The sequence below is a fragment of the Dromiciops gliroides genome, chromosome 2 (assembly GCF_019393635.1).
Source record: "Dromiciops gliroides isolate mDroGli1 chromosome 2, mDroGli1.pri, whole genome shotgun sequence".
Classification (NCBI taxonomy): Eukaryota; Metazoa; Chordata; class Mammalia; order Microbiotheria; family Microbiotheriidae; genus Dromiciops; species Dromiciops gliroides.
Genome location: NC_057862.1, coordinates 675,607,164 through 675,632,449, shown reverse-complemented (window position 1 = coordinate 675,632,449; position 25,286 = coordinate 675,607,164). Strand labels below are relative to the sequence as shown.

At 40.0% G+C, this 25,286-nt stretch overlaps 2 protein-coding genes and 1 pseudogene across 2 annotated transcripts; 1 reads left to right on the top strand and 2 right to left on the bottom strand.

Annotated features, from left to right (window-relative positions):
* Positions 1-2,282: 2,282 nt before the first annotated feature.
* Positions 2,283-14,397, bottom strand: LOC122739609 (zinc finger protein 239-like). Its single transcript, XM_043981278.1, has 4 exons — positions 14,334-14,397; positions 9,778-9,866; positions 3,344-3,466; positions 2,283-3,068 (listed from the first exon to the last, which is right to left on the bottom strand). Exons 1-4 carry the CDS (start codon positions 14,395-14,397, stop codon positions 2,283-2,285), a joined length of 1,062 nt encoding a protein of 353 aa, XP_043837213.1.
* A 41-nt stretch (positions 14,398-14,438) lies between these two features.
* LOC122739608 lies at positions 14,439-15,349 on the top strand (annotated as a pseudogene).
* Positions 15,350-22,696: 7,347 nt separating this feature from the next.
* Positions 22,697-24,223, bottom strand: LOC122743574 (zinc finger protein 658B-like). The gene is made up of 2 exons (XM_043988632.1): positions 24,090-24,223; positions 22,697-23,970 (listed from the first exon to the last, which is right to left on the bottom strand). Exons 1-2 carry the CDS (start codon positions 24,121-24,123, stop codon positions 22,697-22,699), a joined length of 1,308 nt encoding a protein of 435 aa, XP_043844567.1. The 5' UTR covers positions 24,124-24,223.
* Positions 24,224-25,286: the final 1,063 nt, after the last annotated feature.

Sequence of the window (25,286 nt, the reverse complement as noted above, 5' to 3'; positions counted from 1 at the left end):
ATCAATAGGTGGCCAGTGGCATAGGATTCTTTGCAAAGGCCTCAATGTTTCAGAATTAAATGACCCATATTCTGGCCAGTCTTCCTCTAATATGCTATGACACATAAAACACAGGCTGATAAGCTTCCCCTTCATCATGTTTGATGTCACTTTAAGTTTTTCCTCATACCAATTCATGAGTAGCTTTCCTAATGGAGAGTCCTAGGGAATTTCACTGGGTGTACTATTTCTATTCCTCTTCTTGACATTCACAACTTTCTTTACCACAACACAAAGCCAGGCAAAAATAATAATTTAAAAAAATTCATTAAATTCAAAGTGACCATGTGTTAACATGATCTTTGACCTTCCTTCTCTGATTAACCAGGCTACAGTTAGAAAAGTAGTACTCCCATTTGAAAATTTAAAGGGAAAAAAGCAGGTACTTAGCAGGTACTTTGAAATTTAAATGGAGAGGCACATAGGAGAAATGTAAAATTTCTTACCCCACTTGTTTTCCAGTGAAGATCAGAAGATTTAGGGGTTCAGCACCCCCTTCATGGTCAGCCAAACTGTGACAGGAAAACTAAATGTGTGGTTACCTTACCTGTCTCCCAGTGTGGAGAAAGCTAGCTAGGATTTACTTATAAATTAGAAGCTTCAGCAACAGTTTAGGCATTAAGCATTTATTAAAATATACTAGAGGTTAGCAAAGAGAGAACAAGTGTCTCTTAAATAATAGGAAATCCCAGTGAAGATATATGGGAGTGAGAGTATAAAAAGCTGCCTCCACCTAGCAGACCCAGGCTACCAAGAGGAAGATCCTGTGTCTCTCCCAGAGTAAGCTCCCTGCAGGTCAGGAAGAAAAGGCTGTCCCCACACACTGCTCAAAGCTAATAGGCTGGTAGCATTCAAGTCCATTGATTGACATGACTAGAAGGCAGTCCATGAGCAGAATGTGCTGAGGTCATAGTTCAGATTCTCTGTTCGGCACAAGGTTTTATGAGGTAACTTCCAGATGCTGTATTGACCTCAAAAAGGTTAACCCAAGGGGTAGCTAGGTGGCACAATGAATAGAACACTGGTCCTGTAGTCAGGAGAACCTAAGTTCAAATCAGGCCTCAGACACTTACTAGCTGTGTGACCCTGGGCAAGTCACTTAACCCCAATTGCCTCACTAAAAAAAAAAAAAAAAAAGAAAGGTCAACCCATGCTCTCTCAGCAGGTTGGGGGCCCTGGTAATAATATTCTCACAAGAGTAAATCAATTTCCTGACCCAATTCTAGCCTGTCTTCTCCAGCAGATTGACCCCTTCCTTTATCATCCCACTCTCTTACCAGGAATTTTTATAGCAAGAAAAACCAAGAAACAAAGTGATTACTGATCAATTGGAGAATGGCTGAAGAAATGATAAGTATCAGAATGCCATAAAATATTGAGGAGTAATGACAAACAGCAGGATTTCAGAAAATTCATTGCATTTATAGGATTTTATAAAAAGGATGAAATCTGGGATGTTTAGAAGGCTTATCTTTTTTTTTTTTTGGTGAGGCAATTGGGGTTAAGTGACTTGCCCAGGGTCACACAGCTAGTAAGTGTAAAGTATCTGAGGCTGGATTTGAACTCAGGTCCTCCTGACTCCAGGGCCTGTGCTCTATCCACTGTGCCACCTAGCTGCCCCTAGAAGGCTTATCTTGTTAATTAAATCTCTTAAGTTTTATCTCCAGCATGACTGTTCCAAAGTATTCAACTGTGAGCTGTAGGTGAAGCTCTTTCCACAACCACTGCTTTTATACCCCTGCATTCCAGTATCAATTTTGTCTACTCATCACCCTCCTTCAGACAAATAGCCTTGGGCACATTAGTTAAGTCTTTTCTCCACAGTGAATCCTCTGAGATAAAGATATGGTGTCTGCCTGAAATCCTTCCCACACTGAGTTCATATACAGCTGGTCATAAAAATGACTTCTCTAATTTTGAACAAGCTCTAAACATATAATAGGAATTCTCAGATGGGAAATAATAGAAGATTATGGCCTGAAGGTCTTATCACATTGATTATACTCCTAATGTTTCTTTGCAATGTGGATTCCCTGATGTGCAGCAAGTCTGGAGCTGCATCTGAACTTCTTTCCACACTAACTACATTCATAAGGTTTCTCTCCAGTGTGGATTCTCTGATGTGCAGCAAGACTGGAACTCAATGTGAAAGCCTATACACACTGATTACATTCATAAGGTTTCTCTCCAGTATGGATTCTCTGATGGGCAGCAAGCCTGGAATTCAATGTGAAAGCTTTTCCTCATTGATTACATACATATGGTTTCTCTCCTGTGTGGATTCCCTGATGTGCAGCAAGCAGTGAGTTGTGTGTGAAATCCTTTCCACACTGATTACATCCATAAGGCTTCTCTCCAGTGTGGATTTTCCTATGCCTAGCAAGACTAGAATTCATTGTGAAAGTCTTTCCACACTGATTACATTCATAAGGTTTCTCTCCAGTGTGGATTCTCTGATGGGCAGCAAGATATGATTTCTGTGTGAAGGCCTTTCCACAATAATTACATGCATAAGGTTTCTCTCCAGTGTGGATTCTCTGATGGGCAGCAAGACTGAATCGTACTGTGAAAGCCTTTCCACACTGATTACATTCATAAGGTTTCTCTCCAGTGTGGATTCTCCTATGCACAGCAAGATTGGAACTCAATGTGAAAGCCTTTCCACACTGATTACATTTATAAGGTTTCTCTCCAGTGTGGGTTCTCTGATGGGCAGCAAGACTGAATTGTGCTGTGAAAGCCTTTCCACACTGATTACATCCATAAGGTTTCTCTCCACTGTGGATTCTCATATGCTTAGCAAGACTGGAACTCTGTGTGAAAGCCTTTCCACATTGATTACATTCATAAGGTTTTTCTCCAGTGTGGATTCTCCTGTGCACAGCAAGACTGGAACTCAATGTGAAATTCTTTCCACACTGATTACATTTATAAGGTTTCTCTCCAGTGTGGATTCTCTGATGTACAGCAAGATTGAATTGTACTGTGAAAGCCTTTCCACACTGATTGCATCCATAAGGTTTCTCTCCAGTGTGGATTCTCTGATGTGCAGCAAGATTATAGCTCTTTGTGAAAGTCTTTCCACATTGATTACATTCATAAGGTTTCTCTCCAGTGTCAATTCTCTGATATGCAGCAAGACTGCTTATTCCATTGTCTTCCTTTCCCAACATCTGCCCTGCAATTTGAGGGAACAAAGAAGGAACAATCAGGATAAACTCACTATGCCTGGCAGGATTAGGAACAGCAATGAGCTACCATGTTAGTAGCTCAGAGTAACCAGAGAGAGAAGGTCCTTACCCACAGAAATCAGATTCTTGAAATTATCCAGCATGACTTCCTTGTACAGCTCTTTCTGATTACGGTCCAAGAAGCACCACTCCTCCCTGGTGAAATCCACAATCACATCCTTGAATGTCATCAACTCCTAAACCATGAAAACTCACATAACTTAGAGCTGAAAAAGACTGCAGAATTCATCTAGTCCAACCCTCATCCACTTAGAGAGAGAAACTGAAGCACAGAAGGAATTTGCCCCAAACTCCTCTAATCTTCATGAGTGTCAGAGACAGCACTTGAGACCATATCCAATAAGAGCCCAAGGGAATATTGAGCATTGTGTATGTGAAGTGAGAATCATTTTGGAATAATAAAAGTTGGAGAAAATGTCTTACTATGAAATGCTTCTTCCCATAGACTCAGAGAGAAGGTATGTACTCAATGAATGAGGTATGAGGGTCTATGGAGAAGTAAGCAAGGGGTGTGAAATTTCTCCTCACCAGAAGGGATGTTACATGTCATAAGGGGCATGTTAAGAATGTTTTATAATAGAGTTTGTGAGAAAACCAACCAAAATCATATGATTATCTCAATAGATGCAGAGAAGTGAACAAGCTTTTAGGTCTTTTTCCCAAAGAAATCATGGAAGGGGGAAAGGGACCCACATGTACAAAAATATTTATAGCTGCTCTTTACATGGTAGCAAGGAATTGGAAGTTGAGGGGGTGCCCATCAATTGGGGAATGGCTGGACAAGTTGTGGTATATGAATACAATGGAATACTATTGTGCTGTAAGAAATGATGAGCAGGAAGAGTTCAGAGAAACCTGGAGGGTCTTACGTGAGCTGATGATGAGTGAGATGAGCAGAACCAGAAGAACATTGTACACAGTATCATCAACATTGAGTGTTGACCTACTGTGATGGACTATATTCTTCTCACCAATGCAATGGTACAGAAGAGTTCCAGGGAACTCATGATAGAAGAGGATCTCCAAATCCAAGAAAAAAAAAAGAAAGAAAGAACTGTGGAGTATAGATGCTGATTGAACCATATTATTTCTTTTGTTTTGGGTGCTGTTGGTTTTTTTTCTTTCTATTTTGAGGTTTTGCATCACTGCTCTGATTCTTTCTCTTGTAACAGGATTAATGCAGAAATAGGATTAATGTTATGTGTATATATATATGTGTGTAAATATATCTATATCTATATGTATATGTATAGAGATATATAGATATAACCTATATCAGATTACCTGCTGTCTAGGGGAGGGGGGAGGGAGGGGTGGGAGGGAGAAAAATCTGAAATTGTAAAGCATGTATAAACAAAAGTTGAGAACTAAAATAAATTAATTAATTAATTAATTAAAAAATAGAGTTTGTGAGAAATTATCAAATACTGTGTACTCTGGGGTGAAAAACATGACTAGTAATCAAAGGCTGAAATAATTATGAAGGGGATTTTTACCACCTTTTTTTTTGCTGGTCAATGAGCGTTGTGTGACTTGCCCTGGGTTATGTAGCTAGTAAGTGTCAAGTGTCCAAGGCTGGATTTGAACTCAGATCCTTATGAAGAGATTCTTAAGAAATATTATTTACAGGGTAGGTAAGTGGCATAATATACAGAGTGCTGGCCCAGGAGTCAGGAGGACCTGGGTTCAAATCTGGCCTCACAACGTGACACTTACTAGCTGTGTAACCCTGAGTAAGTCACTTAATAATCACATAATTTTTTATTGACTGGGTTTGGAGATGGAGCTAATCCATAAGACACTGACAATTTATTTAGGAAAAACAAATTATCTCAACATATCCCTAAAGCTTTAGAACATTTAAGACCAAGAGTCAAAACAAACAATTGAGAAGCAGACTGATGAATAACACACAAGAGAGCAGCTCCATCTGCAAATCCTTTGATACTTGGGAGGGGTCATCTAGTTTTCCAATGGGCTACATGCAGAATCTGATTTTGGCCAATGCACCTGGTTTTTGAGGCTCTTCCTTTTCAATCAGAACGTTATGATCCACTCTTTGAGGTTCTGTTATTTTGGAGCAATTCCTTTTGTTCTCTTGTTAAATAAATATATTTATTTATTTATTCAACCTAAAATTTTCAATCTCTATTTGAATATCTATTTAGTTATTTACTTGTTTTGTGGTTGCTAGCATCTAGTTCCAAATTCTTCCCCTCCTTGTCTCCCTACCTCCCTGAGGCAGCAAGCCATTAGATATAGGTTATACATGTGCAAACAAGTAAAACCATTACTATATTAGTCATTTTGTATAAGAAAGCATGAATAGAAAATGACTGAAAAATAGCATGCTTCAGTCTGTGCTCAATCAATCTGATTCAATCAGTTTCTTTGGAGGTGGAGAGTATGCTTTATCCTTAGTCCTTTGGGATTATTCTGGATCATTGTGTGCAGCAATTCTTTTTCACACAGATAATAACATCTTCATTTTGCCATTTTTATTTTTTCCTCAAAATATATGACTGTGGCACAGTAAAGCACCCACCCTGGATTCAGGAGGACCTGAGTTCAAATCCTACCTCAGACAATTGACACTTTCTAGCTAAGTGACCCTTAGCAAGTCACTTAACCTTCCTTGACCCACAAAAAACCCCCAAAAATGTAATTTATGTCCTACTTGTAACCTATATTTCTCATTGTTGTCTCCCAGTCCTAGGGAACTTTATGAACAAAAAAAACCTCAACTAGTTATACAGACAATGGGGGAAAGGAAGGAGGAGATAGCCAAAAAAAAAAAATGAAAAGGAATTCTGATGATCTTTGCCAGTCTCACTGACCACATGTTCTGCCACAGCAATTTGAAGAACTGAGTGGGGCAGCTAGGTGATGCAGTGGATAAAGCACCAGCCCTGGATTCAGGAGGACCTGAGTTCAAATCCAACCTCAGACACTTGACACTTACTAGCTGTGTGACCCTGGGCAAGTCACTTAACCCTCATTGCCCTGCCAAAAAAAAAAAATGAAGAACTGAGTGAGCACTGAATGCCAAGTGCTTACTTTATAACATTAATGGAATTATCCTGATTGAATACTGATTGCCAAGATTTTGTCCTTCCTTTCCATAGTGATTACAATTATTCTTAAATATCCAATTAATTTCAATATGCATTTAACAAGTGCCTACTGAATGTAAGGCACAGTGCTAAGTGTTAATGCTACAAAGATGGGAAAAAAAAAACATAGTCCTTATTCTTCAGGAGTTGCTTATTGAGTAGGACTGCAAGAGAGTGTGAGCCCATACACAAACAAGTATAATACCCAAATGGATCTGCGATCTCATCAATATGGTTATTCCCTCCAATGATATGGATTAAAGTTCATCTCTGCCTATCTTGTGCAACTCTTGTCCATCAGATCCTGTAAGTTTTCCAGAAGGAATCCACCCAAAATGCTGGGGGCTCTCCTAATTTTCTCTTGACATGAGGATACCAATAGCTGGCCATAAGTGACTCCTCACTGTCACCACCTAACTAACCTATGTTTTTTATCATAAATTTCTTCTTCTTCTTCTTTCTTTTGGGGGGGCAATGGGGGTTAAGTGACTTGCCCAGGGTCACACAGCTAGTAAGTGTTAAGTGTCTGAGGCCGGATTTGAACTCAGGTCCTCCTGAATCCAGGGCCGGTGGCTTTATCCACTGCGCCATCTAGCCACCTCATAAATTTCTTTTATGACAAAAAAAAATGTTATTGTGGCACAGTGGATAAAGCACCAGCTCTGGATTCAGGAGGACCTAACTTCAAATTAAGACTCAGTCACTTGACACTAGCTGTATGACCCTAGGCAAGTCACTTAACCCTCCTTGACAACCAAAAAAATGCTAAAAAATATGTAATTTATGTCCTATTTGTAATCTATATTTCTCATTGTTTCTTTTATTTCTATTATTGAAATTTGGAGCAATTAAGGAAGAGTCTTTGACCATTTTTTTTTTAGCTTGCCCACAAAACTACCAAGTTTCCTTTTCAAGGGGAGTCCTGTGTTATGATTCTTCACACAAGTTATGAACAATCATGGAGGAAGGCCACCATTTTATTGATTGATAAATAATCTATTAAACCCATTAATCTATCCAATCCCCCTTTAAATCTATGAAATCCTTAACTCATTATTATCAGAAGCACTTCCACAACTTTTTCATTCTCCATCCTCTCTTTCTCACTTCACCACCATGCGGGGGATATCATGTACTCCAAACCTCCACAGAAGGAGAGGGTCAGCTCACACATCTCCCTATTGCTTGCCTGGGTGCACTACTTTGGGACTTGTGACTGACTTCCCCATGTCCCAGTATCTGGTGTCTCCTGCCAAAAATTGGTTCCTTTGGTGTGTTGGCTTCCCCTTGAAAATGAAAACTCCTTAAGGACAGGACAGTCATTCTTCTTTTGTATTTTACTCCCCAGGACTTAACCCAGTGCCCAGTACATAGAAATTGCTTAAGAAATGCTTATTGAGGGGCAGCTAGGTGGTGCAGTGGATAAAGCACCAGCCCTGGATTCAGGAGGACCTGAGTTCAAATCTGGCCTCAGACACTTGACGCTTACAAGTTGTGTGACCCTGAGCAAGTCACTTAACCCGGATTGCCTCACCAAAAAAAACAAAAACAAGAAATGCTTATTGACCAGTGATTACCCAATCACACTCATCTGAGTAATATGCCTCTAATTTTGTTTCAGAAGCCCATAATAAAAAAATGTATATAAACTAAAAAAAGAAAAAACCATCATGACCTACATATCACCCACTATTTCTATCTTCTCCTACCTTACATCACCTCCTCTCTTTCATCCAATGACAAAGGTCCTACTGCCAGGCCAGGAGGAAGACACTCTATGCTCCAGGCACCTTCTCTGGCTCTGAAAGGCCTGGAATGCCCTGCTTCCTCAATTCCTTCAAGTCTCAACCCAAATCCCACCTTTTCCAGGAAGTCTTTCCCAGCTCCTCTAGATGGTGGCTTCCTTCTTTTAATCCCATCCTATTGACCTGTCTGTAGCTTGTTTGTACACATTTGTGTGAGTGTTGTCTCCCCCATGAGACTGTGAGCTCCTTGCGGCCAGACATTGCTTTTGCCACCTTTGAGTACAGTGCCTGCCATAGAGGAGACACTTACTGAGTGTATATTGAATAACTGCTCACATTCTCTCCTTATGAAACCCACTTCATGTCATCTTACAGTAGCATCTTTCCTCCATTCTCTAAGAAAGAGGAAACCCTTGTCTTTGCAAAGACAAGCTGTTTTGCAACCATCTACACTGGCATTTGATCCCAGAGCATCCCCTCTTCTCCAACAATTTTGACCCTCAATATCTCAAATTCTCAACCTTTCCCTATTAGAGGATCCATTTTCGACTGACTTCAAACATACTAGTGTTCCCCAACTTTAGGGAGATCTTCACTAACCCTTTCCCAGCCCTTGACCTATCGTTCTGTCTCACATCTTATTGTAAGGCAAACTCCTTGAAAAATCTGTCTGAACTCCACGTTCCTCTGTCACTCCCTTCCAGATTGCCTTTCCTCTTCAATCTCCTCAAAGTGCTCTCTCTAAACTTACCATTGAACTCTTCATTGCCAAACCCGATGGTCCTGTTTCAGTCCTAACTCACCTCTCTTCTTCAGATATCACTGTTGACCACCCTCTCCTCCAGGATCCTCTCTCCTATGGGGGCTCTCTCACCTGCTTTACCTCCCACATGTCTGACCACATTTTTCAAGTCTCTTTTCATGGCCCAGGAACCACACCACAACCTATACTGGTGCATATTCCTCAAGGCTCTGTTCTAGACCCTCTATTCTACCTCCACACTCTCCCTTTCTTGGATCCAATGAATTATCTCTGCAAGTCACTGCCAAATTTCTGCAACCAGCCTCAGCTCAGTGAAGCTCCCATCAGACTCCATTACATTAACCGAGCATCAGGGCACACCTGGCCTTCATTGTGGCTATGAGAAATCGGGGGAACATGAAGCCAAACCAAGAGCCCTAGGCTTTAGTTGCCTGAGCCACCTATCCTCCACCAAAGTCTCAATAACTTTTTAAGGGAAAACAATCCAGCAACAGCAGATAGAATGAGAAATTCCAGCTTTCCTATCTACCCTGAATTATGCAATATTTTCCTTTTGTGTTATATTTTCCACTGCTAGTTGTGCACACTAATCCACTGTGGGTGGAGTTGTGAAAAGATCCAGTGATTCTGGAGAGTAATTTGGAACTATGCCCAAAGGGCTATAGAACTCTGCATACCCTTTGATCCACCAATACCCCTGGAGTGGTCTGAGGCAGAAGGAAATGAGGTAGATCCAGGTGGACAATGTCGGCTCTGCTGACAGCACTGCAGAGGACAATCTGTGTTTCACAGGATAGAGCTTCCTTGGCTCTGTTGGATTCCACCTTTGCTGATGCTGGTCAGCTCTGTGGATGGACTGCACTCACCTGGGATGAGGGTCTCTGGGTCCCAGAGGACATTCTCTCTGGCTCCAGGCTCTCTCCTTGGAATAGGCTTGGGTCATGCGCAAGCTGACCTGGGGAAGGAGAAGGATCTCAGAGTGAGGGAGACATTGTCTTTGCCTATTCTTCCTAGAATGGACACAGGCCAACCCAGAAATTACAGAGCTTGAAGTCTCTGAGCACTTACAAAGGCCCTGCCCTCTGAGGACAGACTCTAAACAGAATGGGAGGGCAGAAGAGTGGGTCAGGTTTGGAAGTGAGCTTGGTTTGAACAGGAAGGGGACTTGCCACCCTCTCTAATTCCTTCCTTTGGCTCTCATGCCCCTGTCCCATCCCCCTGAAGAGACACAGGAGGCAGAAGGGGCTTGGGATCCCAGATGGGAAGAGACCTGGCAGTGCCTCATAGACCCCAGACCTAGAGTTCTACCTCCGTCTGATAATAGGGGTGAGATATGTAGGTCAGGCAACTGTGACCTCTGGAATTTAAAATTATATGTGGTTGCCTTATTTTTGTCCAAAGTTTAGGGAAAATTAGGTGGGATTTCTATTATATTGCTACTTATAAATTAGAAGCTTTTGGGGGCATTAAGCATTTATTAAGGCATACCAAATATTAGTCAAGAGAGAACACTTGGCTCAGAAAGTTAAGAAGGCCTATCCACCCTAGAGGAGAGATAGAGCTCAGCCTGGTCTCCTTTCTCCAAGTCCTCTACCATGAGTAAATCTGAGAGCCTCAGTACCTACCTCCCACTCTGAAGGAGAGAAGGCCCTTCCATTCAACTCCAAGCTAATAGACTAGCTTCCTTGGAAATCTATTGGTTTACTGGACATAAGGGTGGTCCATGACAAAAAAGTACTGAGGTCAGAGTTCAGAGAACACACCCTCTGAGGGCAAGGGTTTCAGATAGGTGTGCTTTTAATTGAATTAACTTTAAGTGAGTTAATCAGCAAAGTCAATCCAATCAATCTTAATATTATCCCCTCTGGTGAGGGTCTCTGGGCATCCCAAAACCCATTATTTTCTCAAAACTGCCCCCCACTCTTTGTTCTTCTATAAGAAACATAGTTTCCTTAAATGAAGCAGTAATATTACAAATATTTATAAAGGCTTCTATTTTGACTACCAATGTAATAGGGAATGAAAAGATAAGAGAATTTGAGTGACACATTGACAAAAGACTCAAGGGGTCAGTCCCCTTTAGGAGGTGGATATTACAAATAGTATACGCAATACGAAAAGGAAAACAGGAAAATGCCCCATTTAAGTTTTTGGAATTCTTTTTTCAGATGATTCTTGGGATGTCATCTGGGTTTGGGGGCTTTTCTGTCTCCTTTAAAAGCAGATTTCCTTCTGTGATTGGGGTAGAGGAAATAGGCGGAGAAACTGGCCTCTCCCCTTGTGTGAGCTCCATGCTCAATCTACTCCAGAGTTCCCAATAAGTTAAATCTTTGGGGCACTTAAGGCACAGGATTAATTGCAAATCTCTCAATGTTTGGGGATCAAAAGATCCCGACTCTGGCTACTGGTCCTCTAATAAGCTAAATTTTGATTTGAACTCAGGTACTCCTGACTCCAGGGCCTGTGCTCTATCCAATGCACCACCTAGCTGCCCCTAAAATATATTTTTGTGCCACCTAAAACACAGTTCAGTAAGCTTTCTTTTTGCCATGCCTGGCTGAATGGGTACCTTATAAGATTCCCATGCTGTGAGTATCCATTCTAGGGGAGACCCCTATATTATATAGTAGAGTTTGGTATTTTTAGTGCCCCTATTTTAATTAAAAATTTGGCTGAATAAAAAAACAATAAATATAGAAATGGAAATAGGAAATGCACAAAAACAAAGCCTTAACATGACTTATGAAATTACAGCCTAAAATTGTCTCAAAAAACTTTTCTTCCGGGGTGGCGCAGTGGATAGAGCACTGGCCCTGGAGTCAGGAGGACCTGAGTTCAAATCCAGCCTCAGACACTTAACACTTACTAGCTGTGTGACCCTGGGCAAGTCACTTAACCCCAATTGCCTCACTAAAAAAAAAAAATTGATGTCAAAAAATTTTTCCTCCTAAGAAAAGGTAATTGGGGAAAGAAGAAACACACGGGAAAAGTGGGAAGAGCAGGCCTTTGGCAATTTAGAGAGACAGGCATATAAAATCAGTTAAAGTAGGAGAAATGTACAAATAGACTTTCTTACCCAGTTTGTTTGCAGAGAAGATCAGAAGATTTCAGGATGCAACATGCCCTTCCTGTTCAGTCAAACTGTGGCATTTAAAATTATATGTGGTTGCCTTATTTCTGTTCCAAGTTTAGGGAAAATTAGGTGGGCTTTCTAATACATTACAGCCTGGCCTGCTTCTCCCTCCAATTCCTCTGCCACCAAAAGTGCCTCTGAGAGAGTCTAACTCTGAGTAAATGTGTATGGAAGCCTTTTATGGGTCTGGAGGAGAGGCAGTCCTTCCACACTGCTTCAAGCTAATGGGCTACCATGAAACAAATCCATTGGTTCACTGGAATTGAGGGTGGTCCCATGCTGATGTCAGAGTTCACACCCTCTGAGAATACCCCCCCCCCCAGGCAGGTATGGTTTTAATTGAATTAACTTTAAATGAGTTAATCAGCAAATTCAGTCAATCCAATGAATCTTAATCCAATCGATCCCCTGAGGGAGGGCCTGGGGGCTTTCCAAAACCCTATTATTTTCTCATACAAGTCATTCCCCAATTGAGAAATGGTCAAAGGATATGAAGAAGCAGTTTTCAGATGTAGAAATCAAAGCTATCTATTGTCATATGTAAAAATGCTCTGAATCATGTAACGATTGGAATGATGCCACCTGCTGGAGACTTGCTGTAGAAAAGCTCCGCCATGAGAAGGCCTCTGAGGGCAAGCCATGGGGTCAAGGTCCTTGGCATCAGGAAGTGATGTTTGCTCGTGGGTACTGTCTACCAAGGCTACCAGTCAATCAACTTGAGGAGCCTCCAATTTCTGGGAGGAAGACATGAAGTAGGAAGCGGATGCTTATGGTGGGGTTCTCTCTCTTTTGGTTCCTGACCTCGCCATGGTGGGTCGGATGATGGGCTCTTAGAAATGGTTAGATTTTTACCTTTCTCTCTGATCCTAATGCTCTTTAATAAATACTCAGGGGCAGCTAAGTGGCATAGTGGATAGAGCACCAGCCCTGGAGTCAGGAGGACCTGAGTTCAAATCTGGCCTCAGACACTTAACACTTACTAGCTGTGTGACCCTGGGCAAGTCACTTAACCCCAATTGCCTCACTAAAAAAAAATTTTTTTTTTTAAATGGATGGCTGGAGTAGAATTTGTTTTGCTTCAGTGGTGAAAAAAAACAACACAGGGATAACAATTATGATCTCAGAGACAGTTATGGCTAAAATGGAGTTAATGAAAAGAGATAAAGAGGGTGACCACATTTCAACAAAAGGAACCACAGAAAATGAAGCATTATCAATACTGAACCTATAGTCACCAAATACTAGAGCATCTAAATGTTGTTTTTTTTTAATTTTTATTTTTTTACGGGGCAATGGGGTTAAGTGACTTGCCCAGGGTCACACAGCTAGTAAGTGTCAAGTGTCTGAGGCCAGATTTGAACTCAGGAACTCCTGAATCCAGGGCTGGTGCTTTATCCACTGCACCACCTAGCCGCCCCTAAATGTTTTTTTTAAAAACCCAAATGAATTTCAAGGGGAGATAGATAGCAGTACTATAATAATGGGGGGGTCTTTAATCTTCCCTTTGTGATGTTTAAAATCTAAATTGTGGTCGCCTTGAATTAGAAGCTTTAGCACCAGTCTTTGGGCATTAAGCAATTAAGGCATACCAGGTATTCATGTGGAGTTCAGAAAGTTAAGAAAAGGCCTATCTAGCCTAGATTTCCAGCATGGTCTGGTTCTTCCTCAAATCCTCCACCAAAATCAGGAACTCTCCAGCAAACTGATTGTGGTCCTTACACACTGCTTCAAGCTGGATTGGTTAGCATCGTTCAAATCCACTCCAGTTAAGTTCAAAGTCTAGCTTATGAGAACAATACCTTCTTAAAGGATAGCTAGGTGTGATTACAGTCTAGTTAACCTGAAGTAGGCTAATCAGCAGTCAATCACTCTCACTTAATTCAATCAGTTTAGATTAATCTCCAGGTGGACCTTTGAGTATCTGCTAAATCCCATTATTTTATCACACCTTCTTAGAATTAGCTAAATCAAACAAAAAATAAATCATTGAAAAGTCAAGGAAGTGAATAGATTTTAAAATCTGCTAGATATGATAGCTATCTTGAGAGAATTGAATGGAAATAGAAAAAAATACAAAGGAAGAATCTAAAGGAAAGGAAGTTTGTGAGTACCAATATCATAAGGCAGTAATTATCACAAAACATCTGGTACTGGCTAAGAAATAGAAAGGTAGATCAATGGAATAGAGTAGGCATGCAATGTACAGAAAAAATAAATGTAATAACCTTGTATGTGACAAGCATCTGACTTAAGATTTTGGGATAAGAATTCATTATTATTCATTATTACTGAGGCCCTGCCCCCATGGCAGTGGCTTGAGCTCCAGAGGCTTCTCTTCCTCAGCTGTGGCCATGTGGGCCCCCTTGCAGCTTTGAGGAGGTCGGAGATGGGGCTATGGGGTGCTTGTCTGTGCTGAGGCCAGGTACTCTCCTGCTACGGCTGCCTCAGGCTGCTACAATGTCATCATTCTCAAACCTCTTGAGGGGCCGGAAAGTGGTCCTATCAGCCCTGGGCATGCTGGCTGCAGGAGGTGCAGGACTTGCTGTGGCCCTGCACACTGCTGTAGGTGCCAGTGACCTAGAGCTGTACCCACTGAGCTACCCCTGGTCTCTCCAAAGCTACCTCTCCTCCTTGGACCATAGAAGCATTTGAAGGGGCTTCCAGGTGTATAAGCAGGTGTGTTCTTCCTGCCACAGCATGGACTATCTGGCTTATCACCATCACACACCATATCAGTGTGTGCTACACTGAAGCAGAAGCCAAGGCCTTGGCAGAGGAGATAGAGGTTCAGGATGGTCCTAATGAAGATGGAGAGATGTTCATGAGGCCAGGGAAGCTTTCTGACTATTTTCCCAAGCCCTACCCCAACCCTGAGGCTGCTCAGGCTGCCAACAATGGGGCAATACCCCCCTGACCTCACCTACATCATCCGAGCCAGGCACGGCAGTGAGGATTATGTCTTTTCCCTGCTTACAGGATACTGTGACCCACCTGCTGGAATCTCTCTTTGAGAGGACCTTTACTTCAATGCCTAATTCCCTGGCCAGGCCATTGCCATGGCTCCCCCTATCTACAATGAGGTCCTTGACTATGATGATGGTACACCAGCCACTATGTCACAGACAGCAAAGGATGTGTCTACCTTCCTGTGTTGGGCATCTGAACCAGAGCATGATCATCACAAACTCATGGGACTCAAGATGCTGCTAATGTTTAGCTTGCTAATCCTTCTCACTTACACCATGAAAAGGCACAAGTGGTCAGTGCTGAAGAGTCAGAAGCTGGCATACTGGCCCCCTAAGTGATCACACCTTCATGTGGACATCTTCCCCCACTATTGGGCTTGATTCACCTCAGCCCAGCCTGGCACATCTTGTTCTACAGGCACAGTCAGCCTGATCATCAGGTCCAGCTCAGTCTGGCCACTCCTCTTGGATGGGCAAGGGTGGGGGTGAGGCAGAAGAACTGGCTTTGCCCCATCAGCACTGCCAGACCCCTCCTCCCCCTCACCAGAAATAAATAAAGTTTCTCAGTATTAAAAAAAAAAGAATTCATTATTTGGAGGAAATTGTTGGGAAAACTGGAAAGTAGTATGGCAGAAACTAGGCATAGACCAATATTTCACACTATTTACCAAGATAATGTCAAAATAGAAGCATGAACTAAATATAAAGAGAGATTTTACAAGAAAATTAGAAGAACATGGAGCATATTATTTATCATACTTGTAGATAGGTGAAGAATTCATGAATAAGAGATAGCAAAGTCAGGACGAAATAGATAATGTCAATTACATTAAATTTTTAAAAGGTTGTGCAAATTAAACAAATGTAGCCAAGATCAGAAAGAATGCAGAAAATTAGAGGGAGAATAAGAATAGAGGCAGATGTTTGAAAAATTAGGAACGCCTAACAAAAAATAAGTATATTAAGCTCAAAATGGATATGGTACCTGAATATTCAAGTTCATACCATGAAAAATTAGAAGAAAATTGGATCAGATTTCTTTCAAAACTTTGTGTGGTGGTCAGACATGACCAAGGGAAAGCTTATAGGACTGTGCTGTATGTGGCATAGCTTATTAGAGGAACAGTGGCCACAATATGGGTCATTTGATCCCCAAACATTGAGGAATTTGCAAACAGTCCTGTGCCACATGACCCCCAAATATTTACCTTATTGGGAACTCTGGAGTAGGATGAGTCAGGAGCTCACACAAAGGGATTCACCAGCTTCTATCCCCTCTCCCTCTATTTCCTCTATTCCGACTGCAGAAGAAAATTCACTTTTAGAGGAGACATAAAAACCTCAAAATCTTCCCCTTCAAGAGAACCTCACACATGATTGAAAGGGTGCTGTAGTGAGGTTCAGACAATACACACCCTTTGGGCCCAAAGATCTGAGTTCATGGAAGTGAGATCTTCCTAAATTTGATGAGTATCCCACAACAGTTATCAGCCAGTTTAGGGCAATTTTTAGAGGATATCAGCCCACTTTGGGTGATGTTACTGATCTCATGGAAATGATATTATCCCCAGGGGAAAGAGCTGATGTAATAGCTGCAGTGAACTCCTTAGAAACATCAGAAAAAGCTGCTATTGGATGGACCCTAACTGGGACCCCAATATCCCTGAGCATTTTGATAATTTCCAGGAAGCAAGGGAAACATTGTTGAAGGCAATGCAATACTGTGCTAGCAAGACTGATTACTGGCAAAAAAAATTATAGATACAGTTCAGGAACCTAATAGATTCTATGCTAGCTTCTTTAAGCGTGCCAAACAATGTGCTAGATCAGACCCATGAGATTCTAGAGATGTGCATTTCATTTCTAATCACTTTATTCATCAATCCTTGCCAGAAATATGAAAACATTTTGAAAGGTAGTTTCCAGGCTGGGATGCCCTGAGGACTATCAACCCCCTAGGTTTTGCTGTTACTGCACTAGACCTGGACACACAGTGTGGGACTGTAGGATTAGGCAAAGGAAATTTAGACAGATGATGACTGATGAATTTAGAATCCCCTTCTGAGGGCACAATCAAGACAGTTATAGATGTGAAGTCTTATAGCCAAGCAGATCCAATGTGTAGGCTGGGATATCTAGGAGCTTATAGGGAGTTCCCCTGAATTAGAAAAGTCACCAAGGAAGGTGCTGAAGGAACTGAGTAAATGTGGCCTCTCAAAAATCCCTAAAAAGACAGTCCTTTTAGGGAACAAATTAAGTGAATAGAGAGAACCTGAACCCTGTTTATACTGACAGTGAGAAACCTGAAAGGAAAAAAAATGTTTTCTGTCCTTTCAGTGCTTACCTGCCATTATCTGGGAAGAACCAGAAAGTGATTGAAATGGGATAAAATATTTTGGGATGAATGAGTTTTGAATTTGGGTATAATATTCTGGTGGATTCTTTTAGATTTCCAAAATGGTTACAGGGGCTAAAATCATAATGGAGGATGCCATGTATTCGAAATCCCACTCCCCCTTCCTGAGTGGCAGTGTCTGCTATGGGCAGAGGTGAGGGATCTGGTACACATCTAGTGCCTAAGATTTTGATCTATTAAACATTTTTTGATGTGCACAAAAATTGTTTTAAAATTATTAGAGTTGATTAAAGATAAGGACGAACCAAATTGGCCTATTGGGACTCATTTGACTGGTCTAAATTGGGTTGAAAAAGAAAGTATATGGGATTGTTTAAAGAATGTCTATATTGTCTTGTCTCTGTGTAAATGTGTGAGATAGTCTCAAGTTCCTGTTGAAAATGGAAGTTAATAATTCTTTAGGCATCATTCCAGATTGCTCCACTGGATCAGTTCAAAATTCTACCAAGAAGGAATGTGTCACAATTTGTCCCAACATTTCCTCCAACATCTGTCACTTTCCCCTTCTATCATTTTAGCCAATTTGGTAGGTTTAAAATGATATCTCATGGTTGATTTAGATTTAGAGCATTTTTTTTATATGACTATGAATTGTTTTCATTTCTTCATTGAAAAACTGCTTATTCATATCATTTGACTATTATCAAATGGGGGATGACTCATTCTTATAGATTTGATGAAGTTCTTTATATATTTGAGGTATGAAACCTTTGTCTGAGAAACAACTATAAAATTCTCCCTCTAGTTTTCTGCTTTCTTTCTGATCTTGGCTACATTTGATTGGCAAACCCTTTTCTAAATTTAATGTAATTGACGTAATCTATTTCATACCTGACTTTGTTTTCACTTATTCATAAATTCTTTACCTAGCTACAAGTATAATAAATAATATGCTCCATGTTCTTCTAATTTTCTTGTAAAATCTCTCTTTATATTTAGTTCATGCATCTATTTTGATCTTATTTTGGCAAATAGTGTGAGATATTGGTCTATGTCCAGTTTCTGCCTTACTACTTTCCAATTTTCCCAACAATTTTGCCCAAATAATGAGTTCTTGTCCCAAAATCTTAAGTCTTAATGCTTGTCAAACACAAGGTTGGTACATTTATTTTTTTGCTGTAAATTTTATGCCTTCTCTATTCCATTGATCTACCTTCCTATTTCTTAGCCAGTACCAGATGATTTTATAATTACTGCCTTATAATACTCAAACTTCAGTTCCTTTGCATTCTTCCTTTGTATTCTTTTCTATTTCCATTTAATACTATTTAGATAACTATCCTGCCTGCCTCTGCAACCCAGCCAAACTCTTGCCCCCAAAAAAGGACCATGCCTCAGCAGATTCTCCCAGAACCTCTAAACAGGGCCATACACACACACACACACACACACACACACACACACACACACACACAGCTCCAAACTAATTGGCTGGTAACTTTGACTGACAGGCCACACAGGTGGCAGACGTCACTTCCAGACACTAAAGTCACATGTTTTCTTTTCAGGCTAGAGGTCACTATATCCTTCCCAGCAGGTGGTGTCTTTCCAATTCTCACACCACAATTAAATACTAAATTAGGAATACTGAAAATCAAAGGAGAAATTAATAAAATTGAAAGCAAGAAGGGGCGGATAGGTGGCGCAAGGGGCGGCTAGGTGGCGCAGTGGATAAAGCACCGGCCCTGGAGTCAGGAGTACCTGAGTTCAAATCCAGCCTCAGACACTTAACACATACTAGCTGTGTGACCCTGGGCAAGTCACTTAACCCCAATTGCCTCACTAAAAAAAAAAAAAATTGAAAGCAAGAAAACTATAGAATGAATCAATAAAACCAAGCTGGTTTTATGGGGAAAAAAACAAAAACAATAAAATAGATGAACCTTTGGTTAATTTGATTAAAAAAAAGAAAGAAAGAAGAAAACCAAATTACCAGTATCAAAAATGAAAGTGGTGAATTCACCACCAATGAAGTGGAAATTCAATCAATAATTAGGAGCTATTTCACCCAACTTTATGCCAATAAATTTGACAATCAAAATGAAATAGATAAATATTTTAAAAATACAAATTGCCCAGGTTAACTGAAGAGGAAATAAAATACTTAAATATGCCCATTTTAGAACAAGAAATTGAACAAGCCATCCATGAACTCCCTAAGAAAAATCTCCAGGACCAGATCGTTTGACAAGTGAAATTCTACCAAACATTTAAAGAACAGTTAATTCCAGTACTATTCAATCTATTTGGGAAAAGAGGTGAATGAGGAGTTCTACCAAATTCCTGTTATGACATAAATATGGTCTTGATACCTAAACCAGGCAGAGCCAAAACAGAGAAAGAAAATTACAGCCCAATTTCCCTAATAAATATCAATGCAAAAATCTTAAATGAAATATTAGCAAGGAGATTACAACAAGTGATTACCAGGATAATACACTATGACCAAGTGGGATTTATACCAGGAATGCAAGGCTGGTTCAAAATTAGAAAAATTGTGAACATAATCAATCACATCAAAAACAAAACTAACCAAAATCATATGATTATCTCAATAGATGCAGAGAAAGCATTTAACAAAATACAACACTCATTCCTATTAAAAACACTAGAGGGGCAGCTAGATGGCGCAGTGGTTAAAGCACCGGCCCTGGATTCAGGAGTACCTGAGTTCAAATCTGGCCTCAGACACTTGACACTTACTAGCTGTGTGACCCTGGGCAAGTCACTTAACCCCCATTGCCTTTAAAAAAAAAAAAAACACTAGAAACCATAGGAATAGATGGAGCTTTCCTTAATATAATAAGCAGTATCTAACTAAAACCATCAGCATATATTATATGTAACAGGGATAAGTTAGAGGCATTCCCAATAATATCAGGGGTAAAACAGGGATGTCCATTATCATCTCTATTATTTAATGTTGTACTAGAAATGTTAGCTATAGCAATACAAGAAGAAAAAGGAATAAAGGGAATTAGAATAGGAAAGGAGGAAACAAAACTTTCACTCTTTGCAGAGGACATGATGGTATACTTAGAGGATCCTAAAGAATCAACTAAAAACAGCTTGAAATAAGAGTTTTAGCAAAGTTGCAGGATATAAAATAAACCCACATAAAAGATCAGCATTTCTATACATGACCAACAAAGCTCAGCAGCAAGAGATAGAAAGAGAAATTCCATTTAAAGTAATGGTGGACAATATAAAATACTCGGGGGTCTACCTGCCTAGCAAAACCTAGGAACTCTATGAATATAATTACAAAACAATTTTCACACAAATAAAATCAGATCTATGTAACTGGAAAAATATCAATTGCTAATGGATAGGCTGAGCTAATATATTAAAAATGATAATTCTATCTAAATTAATTTACTCATTCAGTGACATAACAATTAGACAAAATAAAAAATTATTTTATAGAACTAGAAATATAATAAGAAAATTCATCTGCAAAAACAAAAGGTCAGGAATATCAAGAAAACTGATGAAAAAAATGCACAGGAAAGTGGGCTAGCCATAACAAATTTGAAGCTATACTATAAAGGGGCAGTCATCAAAACTATTTGGTACTGGCTGAGAAATAGAGTAGTGGATCACTGGAATCAGTTAAGCCCAGGAGACATAGTAGTAAATGACTTAAGTAATCTATTGTTTGATAAACCCAAAGACTCCAGCATCTGGGATAGGAATTCAGTATTTGACAAAACCTGCTGGGAAAACTAGAAGATAGTCTGGCAGAAACTAAGAATAGACCAACATCTTATACCTTATACAAAAATAAGGTCAAATGGGTTCAAGATTTAGATATAAAGGGAGATACCATAGATAAATTAGAAGAGGAAGGAATGGTCTACCTTTCAGATCTTTGGAAAGGAAAACAGTTTATGACCAAACAAAAGATAGAGAATATTGTGAAATACAAAATGGATGATTTTGATTGCATTAAATTAAAAATGTTTGTACAAATAGAAGCAATGCATCCAAAATTAGAAGGGACACAGAAAGCTGGGAAACAATTTTTATGGCCAGTACTTTCTGATAAAAGCCTCATTTCTAAAATATATAGGGAACTAAATCAAATTTATAAGAACCCAAGTCATTCCCCAATTGAGAAATGGTCAAAGGATATGAATAGGCAGTTTTCTGATGAAGAAACCAAAGCTATCTATTCCTATATGAGAAAATGCTCTAAATCATTATTGATTAGAGAGATACAAATTAAAACAACTCTGAGGTACCACTTGACACCTATCAGATTGGCTAATGTGACAAAAAAGGAAAATAATAAATGTTGGAGAAGCTGTGGAAAAATTGGAACACTAATACATTGTTGGTGGAACTGTGAACTGACCCAACTATTCTGGAGAGCAATTTGGAATTATGCACAAAGGGCTACAAAGCTGTGAATACCCTTTGACCCAGCAATATCATGTTTGGGTCTTTTTCCCAAAGAGATCATGGAAAAGGGGAAAGGACCCACATGTACAAAAATATTTATAGCTGCTCTTTTTGTAGTGGCAAGGAATTGGAAATTGAGGGGATGCCCATCAATTGAGGAATGACTGAACAAGTTGTGGTATATGAATGTAATGGAATACTATTGTGCTGTAAGAAATGATAAGCAGGAGGAATTCAGAGAAACCTGGAGGACTTGCATGAACTGATAATGAATGAGGTGAGCAGAACCAGGAGAACATTATACACAGTTTACTCAATATTATGTGTTGATCAACTGTGATAGACTAGATTCTTCTCACCAATTCAACAGTACAAGAAAGTTCCAAAGCACTCATGATGGAGAAGTCTCTCCAAATCCAGAAAAAAAAATGGAACTGTGGAATATGGATGCTGATTGGACCATACTATTTCTTTTGTTTTTGGTGCTGTTGTTTTTCTTTTTTGAAGTTTTTCCTTTTTGCTCTGATTCTTCTAATATAACAACACTAATGCAGAAATATGTTTAATGCTATTATATATAAAACCTATATCAGATTACCTGCTGTCTAGGGGAGGAGGGGAGGGAGGGAAGGGAGAGGAGGGAAAAAAATTTGAAATTGGAAATCTTATCTAAACAAATGTTGACAACTAAAATAAATAAATAAATATTTTTAAAAATGAATTCTCTAATTTTGAACAAGCTCTAAACAACTACTGAGCGCATTTCCTCATTTGTCACAGGGAAAAGATTTCTATATAATAGGAATTCTCAGATGGGAAATAAGAGAAGATTATGGCCTGAAGGTCACATCACATTGATTATACTCTTAATTTTTCTTTGTAGTGTGGATTCCCTGATGTACAGCAAGACTGGAATGCTGTGTGAAAGTCTTTCCACACTGATTACATTCATAAGGTTTCTCTCCAGTGTGGATTCTCTGATGTGCTGCAAGATGTGATTTCTCTGTGAAGGCCTTTCCACAATGATTGCATTCATAAGGTTTCTCTCCAGTGTGGATTCTCTGATGTGCAACAAGCCCGGAATTCACTGTGAAAGTCTTTCCACACTGTTTACATTCATAAGGTTTCTCTCCAGAGTGTATTCTCTGATGTGCAGCAAGATTAGAACTCTTTGTGAAAGTCTTTCCACACCGATTACATTCAAAAGGTTTCTCTCCAGTGTGGATTCTCTGATGTGCAACAAGCCCGGAATTCACTGTGAAAGTCTTTCCACACTGTTTACATTCATAAGGTTTCTCTCCAGAGTGTATTCTCTGATGTGCAGCAAGATTAGAACTCTTTGTGAAAGTCTTTCCACACCGATTACATTCAAAAGGTTTCTCTCCAGTGTGGATTCTCTGATGTGCAACAAGCCCGGAATTCACTGTGAAAGTCTTTCCACACTGTTTACATTCATAAGGTTTCTCTCCAGAGTGTATTCTCTGATGTGCAGCAAGATTAGAACTCTTTGTGAAAGTCTTTCCACACCGATTACATTCAAAAGGTTTCTCTCCAGTGTGGATTCTCTGATGTGCAGCAAGACTGGAATGCTGTGTGAAAGTCTTTCCACACTGTTTACATTCATAAGGTTTCTCTCCAGAGTGTATTCTCTGATGTGCAGCAAGACTGGAACTCCGTGCAAAAGTCTTTCCACATTGATTACATCCATAAGGTTTCTCTCCAGTGTGGATTCTCCTATGCTTAGCAAGACTGGAACTCTCTGTGAAAGTCTTTCCACACTGATTACATTCAAAAGGTTTCTCTCCAGAGTGTATTCTCTGATGTGCAGCAAGATTAGAACTCTTTGTGAAAGTCTTTCCACACTGATTACATTCATAAGGTTTCTCTCCAGTGTGGATTCTCTGATGTACAGCAAGACGGGAACTCTCTACGAAAGCCTTTCCACACTTATTACATTCATAAGGTTTCTCTCCAGTGTGGATTCTCTGATGTGCAACAAGACTGGAACTCCATGTGAAAGTCTTTCCACATTGATTACATCCATAAGGTTTCTCTGCAGAGTGTATTCTCTGATGTGCAGTAAGACTGCTCATTCCATTATGAATGCTTATTCCATTCTCTTCCTTTCCCAACATCTGCACTGCAATTTGATGGAACAAAGAAGGAAGAATCAGGATCAACTCACTATGCCTGGCAGGATTAGGAGCAATGAGCTATCATGTTAGCAGCTCAGAGTAACCAGAGGGAAAAGGTCCTTACCTACAGAAAGCAGGTTCTGGACATTCTCCAGCATGACCTCCTTGTAGAGCTCTTTCTGACAATGGTCCAAGAGGCACCACTCCTCCCTGGTGAAATCCACAACCACATCCTGGAATGTCACCAACTCCTAAACCAGGAAAATTAATATAATTTAGAGCTGAAAAAGACTGCAGAATTCATCTAGTCCAACCCTCATCAACTTAGAGAGAGAAACTGAAGCACAGAAGGAATTTGCCCCAAACTCCTCTAATCTTGATGGGTGTCAGACTCAGCATTTGAGACCATATCCAATAAGAACCCAATGGAATACTGAGAAAAAACATTTTGTATTTGAAGTGAGAATCATTTTGGAATAATAAAAGTTGGAGAGGGTCCAGGGTCAGCAGGAAAAAATGGTGCCACGGGTGAATGTCTCCCCGCTCATCAACGTAGAACGGTATTCGGCCCTGCTCTTGGGTGTACTCTACTGATCAAAGCGCTAAGCTTACCTAAAGCCCTAGGCAGAAAAAGAACAGAAGCTAGCGGCCAAGTAGAAAAAGAAGGACGAAGAGATGAGGAGGGTTCAGCAGCAGTTGGAAGAAGCTCGAGGCGACACCATATTGAAATAAAAAATTTGCTGTTTTCTTCTGCAAGAGTTATGGTCTAATAAAGCTTTCTATAATGTAAAAAAAAAAAAGTTGGAGCAATGTCTTACTATGAAATGATTCTTCCCATACTGAGAGAGAAGGTATGTACTAGATGAGTGAAGCATGAGAGTTTATGGAGAAGAAATCAAGGGGATGTGAAATTCCTCCTCACCAGAAGGGATGTTACATGTCATAGGGGGCACATTAAGAAATTTTATTAAAAAGTTTGTGAGAAATTATCAAACACCATGTACTGTGAGGTAAAAAAATTACTAGTAATCATTGAGAAGAGAGCAAAGAAAAATACCCTAGTTAATTTCATAAAAGACTGAAATAAAGTCATACCTAAGTATAAGGGGGATTTTACCCCCTTTTTTTGTGCAGGTCAATGAGGATTAAGTGACTTACCCAGGGTAACACAGCTAGTAAGTGTCAAGTGTCTGAGTCTGGATTTGAAATCAGGTCCTTATGAAGGGGATTCTTAAGAAATATTGTTTATAGGGGATCTGGGTGACACAAGAGATAGAGTGCTGGCCCAGGATTCAGGAGGACCTGTGTTCAAATCTGGCCT